At 42.7% G+C, this 8,831-nt stretch overlaps 1 protein-coding gene across 9 annotated transcripts in view; it reads right to left on the reverse strand.

The window, feature by feature from the left end:
* Positions 1-8,371, reverse strand: part of DEPDC5 (DEP domain containing 5, GATOR1 subcomplex subunit) — a 70,234-nt gene extending 61,863 nt beyond the window's left edge. For all 9 annotated transcript variants that reach the window (XM_056859154.1, XM_056859158.1, XM_056859156.1 and 6 more), the window contains exons 1-7: positions 8,251-8,371; positions 6,109-6,196; positions 4,967-5,013; positions 4,387-4,472; positions 2,772-2,855; positions 2,242-2,291; positions 686-755 (exon numbers count right to left, since the gene is read on the reverse strand). In XM_056859154.1, coding sequence (XP_056715132.1) covers positions 686-755; positions 2,242-2,291; positions 2,772-2,855; positions 4,387-4,472; positions 4,967-5,013; positions 6,109-6,196; positions 8,251-8,308 — 483 coding nt within the window. In that variant the 5' untranslated portion in view covers positions 8,309-8,371. The remainder of the gene's footprint in view (positions 1-685; positions 756-2,241; positions 2,292-2,771; positions 2,856-4,386; positions 4,473-4,966; positions 5,014-6,108; positions 6,197-8,250) is intronic.
* Between the last annotated feature and the right edge of the window lie 460 nt (positions 8,372-8,831).

An 8,831-nucleotide genomic window follows, 5' to 3' on the forward strand; every position in this document is an offset into this window, starting at 1 on the left:
ATAACAACCTGTCAGCTTTTAAACTGGTGATGAGAAGAGTGTCAGACAGCTATTCATCCTTCATGCTACTGCACAGCTCTGGCAGGGAGGCCAGGTACCTCCTTGCATCCGTATGCCATGGCAGGACAACCTGAACCCTCTAAAAGCTTTCTGATCAGGATTGCTATTCTCTACTCTCAGTGCTTTTATTCTTGTTAACTACAGACCACCCTTCCTCCCCACTCCCCTTGCCTTCAACTGCACAGGATCTGTGTCTGACACAACTGCAGCATTACTTACATGAACAATGACTGCATATACTTAATACAGTCGAGAAAGGGAGCAAATAAAGAAATGGCTTGAAATTAAGCCTGCCAGGTGTCTGCATGAGCATAATACATTGTCATTAGATAGCAACAGGCAACCCTCTGAAGTAGGCTACTTGGAGGGAAAGTGGCCTGACAAAACCACCCAGGACTGGGCAGTAGGGATACCAGGACACAGCCTGGCACCCTTAGGAGCTTAGGAGGCAGGGCAAGGCACAGAAAGGATGTCCCACAACATACCACCATCACTTCCATATGCAAATGTTTTATAGCAAGGGAGTGGACATGAAGAGAGTTCCCTGCTGTAGCTCTTGATAGATAACAATTCAGAGTCCAAAAATCAGTATTTGAAAATATGAGAAAGTTGTTCTTTTCTTTACCCTGGTGTCCTCGCTGATGTAGCCACATGTGACCTTCTCACTTTTAACCCACAGTTCGCCTGCCTGAGCCCTAGGAAGCACATCAAGGAAAATAATAAACTAGAGTTCTGGTGGGTGGCTTGGACAATGTAAATGGATCTGATACGTGCCCAAGGTATCTTCTAAGGAAAAAAAATGTTGTTTAGTACACCTCAAGCCCTCTCCCAAACACTTCTTTGAAAACCAATCCTAAATATAGTTACCATTTTTTGTAGTGAACCATCATTTTTCTTTTTTTAAAACCCCAGTTATTCAATGCACCAATTATACTATATTTTTAAATTTTAAAATGAAAGCTACTGGAGAGATCTTACGGCCAAAGTCAAGATAAATATCTAATAAATTAATAAATTAATGGCAAAGTCATATGTGTATTATATAGACCACTGGTTTGCTTCAGGTGTGCAAAAACAAACAAACCTATTCTCAATTTTATTAATGTTAAAGTCTAGGGTAATTTTTAAAAATCCTCTGAGCCATTTTACATTGGTATTATAATGGTATAACATTGAAACAGCAGCTTGCCTTGACAACTGTTCTTGCTTCTTTAGCATTTTCATTTTGACACCAAATTACAGTATCAGGCAAAGTAGCTTCTACAAACTGGTGTGCTTAACCCAGGCAATTCAGACTGGTCAATTATACCTCCTCTATGGCCCTAGACCAGTGATACTCACTCTATGGCTCTCTGACATGCCACCTGTGGCTGTTCTCAGCACTGTTCCTCTATGTTGCACCTGCCCCATGTTTCAGGAAAGTGGACAAGGCCCTTGCCTGATGGGGACTTTTGGCTGGTAGTTGATTCCCACCTTGAAATGGCTACCACTGGAAGCTGCGAGCCTCCTTGTGGTCCAGGTCTCACACCAGGGATGGAAGTTAAGTGTGGCTCTTTTGGTTCAGGGTAATTGCAAATGTAATTCTGTACGAGCTGTGGAGTCCCAGACCCAACAAAACACTCCACAGATCTTGCTCCACCCAGGGCTGCCAGTGGACCCTCTCAGTAGGCCCTGGGTTATGATCTCAGGCTCTCCATTACATTACACTTCAAAGGAAAGGTCTCATCCATCCGTTCAGCAGAAGGACAGCTTTGGACAGCTAACTAGTCACATATTATTACTATGAAGGCAACCATATAAATAATTGCGTAGCCAGATTTTTACCTAAGAACTTCTTAAAAGGTAAAGGTCCCCTGTGCAAGCACCGGGTCATTCCTGACCCATGGGGTGATGTCACATCCCGACGTTTACTAGGCAGACTTTGTTTACGGGGTGGTTTGCCAGTGCCTTCCCCAGTTTCCCTTTACCCCCAGCAAGCTGGGTACTCATTTTACCGACCTCGGAAGGATGGAAGGCTGAGTCAACCTTGAGCTGGCTACCTGAAACCGACTTCTGCTGGGATCGAACTCAGGTCGTGAGCAGAGCTTGGACTGCAGTACTGCAGCTTACCACTCTGGAACATGGGGCTCTTAAGAACTTCTTAACAATACATCAAAAAAGAGGTTGTGGTTGGATACTTACCGAATACCTGCAAATTCCACTTTCTGAGTGACATAAGCACACGTACCAACCTACGGAATATTCAGTTTCAAGGAAAAAAGAGAACAATTAACACCCAAGGAAGTGAGACTTTGCAGGAGATAGAATTTCTGTCCTGGCCTGAGCCAGAGCACTTCAGATAAAGAAATTTTCTATTTTCATGGCTAGGCTTGGGAAAAACTAACCATTTTTGTGGAAGGCCCAGAAACCAGAGGTCCCTGGAAGCAGGTCTCCAAGCATCACCGAGCATGGCTCCTTCTCCCATTCTTATACCATCTACATGTACCACTTAGTCTCCTCTCTTTCTAACATTTCAAATCCTAAATAAAAGCTGCCCAGGTGCAACATGAACCCACATACACTTTTGAGATAACGCATACTAAAATCAAAATCTGTTTCTCGAAAGTTAATTAAGGCTCCCTGCAGAGAGCTGTAGGATCAGATCCCCAGGTTAAACTCCCTACAGTCCAATAGCAAGAACAAATAAGGACCATTAGAAGCAATGAACTCACCAAGCTCTTCTTTAGCCGCCACATATCCCCACGCCCAATATACTGATCCTTGAATGTCAGCTCCACCAAATCAAGGGTCACATCCTAGAAAACAAGATGGAAAAGGGAAGAATGGTTCAGGGGTGTTTGTACTTAGATTTTGCATAGGCCAGCAATGCAAACCCAAGCTGTCTGCCTGCAAGAACAAGCTCTCTTTTTGTTAAGCTTTATTACAGATAAAAGAGTATGCAAATACAATTCTCATTTTAATCTTACCAAAACATTGTTTATTTCAGGTGAGAATCAACCATTTTTTACCTTAAATGCTATTTCCCCCCCCCCCATTAAGGCAACATTCTTCAGCCATTTCTACTCTGAAGGAGATTCTGCTAGTTTCTATGTTACAGCTAAATAATCTTTACTGCACCTAACAGATAAAGAGCAATCAGAAAAAGAGACGAGGGAATGTTCCCTCCTTTGACGTCTATGCCTTATGTCAATGCTCTCTTATCCTAGGCCAGGGGTCTGCAAATTGCGGCACTTTGGCCCGTTGAGTGCGGCTCTCCGAACTTGGTTCGAAGCCCCTGCTCTCGCGGCTGCTCACGCTGGCAGCCAGGCTGCGGAGCCAGCACGCCTGAGAGAGAGCGAGCGCGAGAGAGCAGGTGAGCGGGCGCGCTGACTCTCCCCCCCCCCCCGCCGTGGAGAATGGCCAGGTCCCCCTTTCCCTTGTCCTCAATGGTTGGGAGGCTAAAGCCTCCCCTCCCCTCTAGCCGCGCGATTGCTGGGCGGGAGGCTCGGCAGTTCCTCCCCCCCCCCCGCCCGCCTATCAGCTGTTGGGCGGGGAGGGCTTCCTTTGGTAGACCTAGCCTCCGGCTGAGTCCAATTGGGAGGCCATGTCTACCCACTGGCTTTCTTGGCGGTAGACCTGGACTCCAAGGAGGGGGAAAAGTCCCCATTCAGAGGCCAGGTCTACCAATTGGCTTCTATGGGCCTCCGGAGGCCAGGTCTACTGCCAAGAAAGCCAATGGGTAGACCTGGCCTCCCAATGGGACTCAGCCGGAGGCCAGGTCTACCAATAGGCTTTTATGGCGGTAGACCAGGCCTCCAGAAGAGGACTCCAGATGGGGAGGGGGAAATGGCAGGGACTTACAATTTAATTTTTATCAATAAATAAGATCACTATTAAGTATGATGTTAAGTATGAAGTTTTATTCAGTGTACCTATTGTTTAATTAAGACTTAAAACTTTAATTAAAGTTTATTAAGTTAATAAACAGTGTACCTACCTATATAGTTTAAGTTTAAGAAATTTGGCTCTCAAAAGAAATCTCAATCGTTGTACTGTTGATATTTGGCTCTTTTGACTAATGAGTTTGCTGACCCCTGTCCTAGGCAAAGCCAAATAGGTGGTATTCCACTTAGGGAACAATCCTAAGTAATACCCATGTTATTCAATGGGCCTGGCTACTAGGAAAGTGTCCTTAGGATTGCAGCCTTAAAGTAGTATAATTGCTGGCCTAAAACAGAAGGAATTTTCGCAAACACCCTGACAACCCTAACAAATCTGATAGGAAGAAAATTCCTTTCTCAGCTTAGCAGTGGGCCCAATGAAAACTCTTCCAGCTGACATAAATACCTTTGGATCAACAACATTCACATGGACATCCTGGTAGGGTCGCAGTCGGAACACCTGAGCAACAGTCTGATCTACACTTATGGTTTCTGTTAAAGAAAAAAAAAAAGAAAAGTAATAAGGAGGTGATCGTTTTAAATGAAGACTGGTGGTTCCCTGGCAAAGCCATGGGCAGAACTATTGATTCTGATAAAAGTTTCCATGGCTATAATATAGCTAATAGTATTAACTGACAGATTGCACTTATTAGCTACTTTAAAAGACCCAAAGTGGTACAGAATGGAAAAAGAAGAAATGGCAAGTTATTGATTAAAAATAAGCCCCATTACACCATGTTGCAATGTCTAAGTTCAGTGCTCAGTGGCAGAGTAATGGATTGAATATATCTAACCTGAATATTCAACTGAACAACATGGACAGAAAAGAAGCTATGGGAAGGTCGGTACATGAAAAGACTCATAAACCATGAATCTGATCAAGTGATGACCGTAAGTTCAAGTGTATCAAATTGATTATTGCTGTTGATCTCACCATCACTGCTACAGCCTCATAAGGCTTTTGAAGGACAAAAGCAGATGCCTACCTTTCTGTAAATCCTCCTTTAGAGACTTGACTTGCAGAAGCAGAGGGCTGGAATGTTGGAGAAGAAAAAAGCTCAACAGTTACACCGATCATGCTTCCATAGCATACTATAATAAGCATTTTTTAATCATAGAAAGTGCTCAAAAGCACCAAGAAGCCCAAGAAAAGTGCTAAAATATTATTTTCCCCCTGAAAAGATTACATATACATTTTTCAGAAACTGCACTGTGTGAACACAAGTTACATGGGGAAAAAACAAAAACAGAAAACAGCAACTATGACAACCAGGATAATATTCCAGCCAATCGTCTTTTCTTCTGGTGACTCCTAAATGAGAGGCAGCATGTTCCACCATCACAAAGCATGATGTGTTACTCAGGGATTCCCTCCCTTCAAGCAGAAGCCAGCAATTCCTTTGTGAAACAGGCCATGCTTCCAAAGCTCTGCCCTCTAATAAAGGTTGACACTCAGGATTTGGAGATATGGTCAAACTCTATGTGAAGCCAGCGTTTAAAATGGAAGAGCGCATGACTCCCTCCCAGAAGTTACAAAGAATATCACTGCATGTAGCTGCTCCTTTGGGGTCTGCATAGTCCAGTTGACCAACCCAATGCAAATGTGGCCGATGACCATGGAGCAGCAGGCGGCTTCTCTGACATCTAAGGGCTTAAACAAATTAACCAGCCTGACCAATTTTATTTGAGTTTCCTGTACTAGCAGGGAGATAAGCTGACACCAAAGAACTTTTGCGACAAAAGATCTCCAAGATTGCTTTGCAAACTACAAGTTTTACAGAGCTCTTTATCAAAAATGCACACCAGAGTTTCCAAACTCTACACCAAAGTGTGTTTTTTTTAATCATGCATCCGGTCTGAAAAGGCCTGAAAAGAGATTGTGTGTGTGTAAAGTGCCGTCAAGTCGCAGCCGACTTATGGCGACCCCTTTTTGGGGTTTTCATGGCAAGAGACTAACAGAGGTGGTTTGCCAGTGCCTTCCTCTGCACAGCAACCCTGGTATTCCTTGGTGGTCTCCCATCCAAATACTAACCAGGGCTGACCCTGCTTAGCTTCTGAGATCTGATGAGATCAGGCTAGCCTGGGCCATCCAGGTCAGAGAGATTAGTCAACGCACAACTCGATTCACCTGTACTCATCGTTAGGGTGTGCAATTTCCACAATGTCTCCCAGCTTGATCTGAAGGAACACTTTGGGGTTAACCACAAGCTCATCATCTGAAAGAAAAAAATGATTGTCTGTGAGTAGGGGGTACTGACTCTGCAGAATCCCAAGTTAATTACTGTTTTGCCTTGTAGAGCAATTCTTACAACACCTTCATCATATGTAAGGATATTTTGTAACGGCCTATGGCTAAACAAATAAATGAATTCTCTACAACACCTTCATATTGTTCCAACAAAAGAGGAAATTCCTATCTTGGTTATTGCAAAGATAAACCTAAAACAATTCTTTTGTGGGGGATTAGGGGGGGTGAAATTGCCACTAAAGGCTCAAAAGCCAAGAAGGGGCTGGAAGTACCTCTCTGACAAGGGGAGAACACAGCTAAAAGTTAATGAACAACCAGCACAGAGGCTGAGAGGGAGCCTTGAAAAGTTTGATTCAAAACCTGTTTCAGTTAAGAACTGAGAAGGCGGGCCACCATCTCTCAGCGTTAGTCCCTCTGACATCTAGTATACAAGGGTAACATGGACCTACTTTGCAGGGCTGATATAAAGATTACTGAAATAGTATGGGAAGAACTCTGAACGTTGGACATGTGCTTCAAGCATTTGCTTCCTTCAACTGGGATTCTCAAGAATTGCACAAAACTGAATGAAATCACCTCATGGGCTATACACAGCACACAGGCTGAATTTCAAATAACTCCAACAAAGAACTGTTTAAAAATATGTAAGGAGGTGCAGGGTTCTGTTTCTACCCCCTTGCATCATGTGTTTGGTTTCTTCTTTTACTCATGTCAAAACTTTACCGTGTATCCCTGAAGTTATACGGTTTTGAAGTCTATTTTAAATTGAAAGTTGGAAAGAAGCAATTTATATTAAAAAATGTCAAGACAGAGATGCTGTTGGTTGGGGGATTTGACTAACTTAGGAAGTCCAGTTCAACTTGTTTTGTACAATATTGTACTCTCCCCAAAAGGACCAGTTTCACATTGCTCCTTGATGTCCTGGTAGTAGTTGTGGCCAGGAGTGTCTTATATCAATTCAGGCTGTATACCAACTACAGTTATTTGTCGAGAAAGCTGGTGACTTCCAGACTGAATCATTGTAATGTGGTCTATAAGGAGCTGATTTGGAAAACTTAACAGAAATTTCAACTTGCAACTGTCCATTTGTTCACTTCAGTTAGCTACTATGGACTAGCCTCCAACTTGTTACCAGGCCTAACTCAAAGTGCTGAGTAAAACCTTAAAAGCCCCAAGAGGTTTGGGGCTGGGGTACCTCAGCCTTCTCCAGTACAAAGCTATTACCTTACTTAGGTCAGCTGCAGGTCCCCATATGAGCTTGGCTGGCAAACTTGAAACAGCCTTCTTGGTAGCAGCACTAGGACTCTAGAATTGTTTTCCCCAGATGTCATCTGTGTGTCTCCTTAAGTTTCAGAAAACTTGTTAAAACCACTCTCTTTCATCAGGTATTCATACTGAGCTGATACAATGGAGCCTGCTCAGCTTTTTATTCTGCCTTTTATTATTAGATCCTGGTTGGCTTAGTTCTTACCACTGCTTGGCTAAGCGGTATGAGATAATTGCAGTTCACAGCTTCATTGTTTTTGATTGTCCAAGTTATTTTGTCTTATTGTGAGACACCCTTGTAGTTATTACTGGAAATAGGCATATACATATTTATATGCAGCAAACAAATTGTGCCTAGATCAAAAACTCCCTAAACCAGGAAGTCTTCAATATAAGAACAGCATATGAGGGGAGAAGGGAGAGAACACAAGACAATTAAGATTTCAGGCTTGTTTTCATCACAAATGACTTTTTGTTTGAATGTAGCCCAAGGAAAACTGTTGGTACATGGAAGATAAGCTGTAAACTAGCACAACACGTGAGAGGCTGCAGAATGTGTTAATTATTTTCATAGCTCGGAGTCAAGCCAAGCTTAATTTACAACTTTCATAATTTCTGGTTCAGACATAAAAGCCTTAGCTCTTCTCTTAAACATAAAGTGTTTTGATCCTAGAATTACAATGTCAGAATGCTGATTATATGACTACTTCACTACCCATAGCCACCTTGTGCACATCCATCTGTATAGCTACTGACCGCTATTTCCAAAGCCCTTCTTATGTATTACAAGCTTGTAGACTTTGTTGGTTCTCATCTTGAATCTTGTTCTTCTCAGCTACTAGAAACCAGATGAGTAGCCAACATTTTGTTCTTTTTCTGTATAAAGGCAAGAAAAAAAGAGAGGTCTTCAGAGTTACAACACATTTTCCATTCAGCATTACAAGGAAAAAAGCCCGGTCTCTCAAAAGGTCATGTGTCTTGATTCAGACACACACACATATATATTAATACACCATAAACCTATTGATCACATTCTATATTTCACTTTCATCTCTTGAAGATGGGTAGGAGAGAGGATTTTGGCTGGTGCAGCTTAATGGGTAGGGAAGAGGAATGTTCTTCTCAAAAGGTCCTTTTTGGGCATCTTTCCAACCAGACAATATTCAGCCAATTTTGGACACTATTTTGATTATCTGTTTAAAGAACCTGTGTGATATAGTGGTTACTGGGTCAAAGTAGGATTTTGGAAGACCCACCTTCAAAACCCCATTCCGCCATGAAGCTCACTAGGGTCCACACTCCTTCAACTTTCCAGGATTGTTGCAAGGATAAAATGC

The sequence above is a fragment of the Euleptes europaea genome, chromosome 13, assembly GCF_029931775.1.
Source record: "Euleptes europaea isolate rEulEur1 chromosome 13, rEulEur1.hap1, whole genome shotgun sequence".
Taxonomy (NCBI): domain Eukaryota; kingdom Metazoa; phylum Chordata; class Lepidosauria; order Squamata; family Sphaerodactylidae; genus Euleptes; species Euleptes europaea.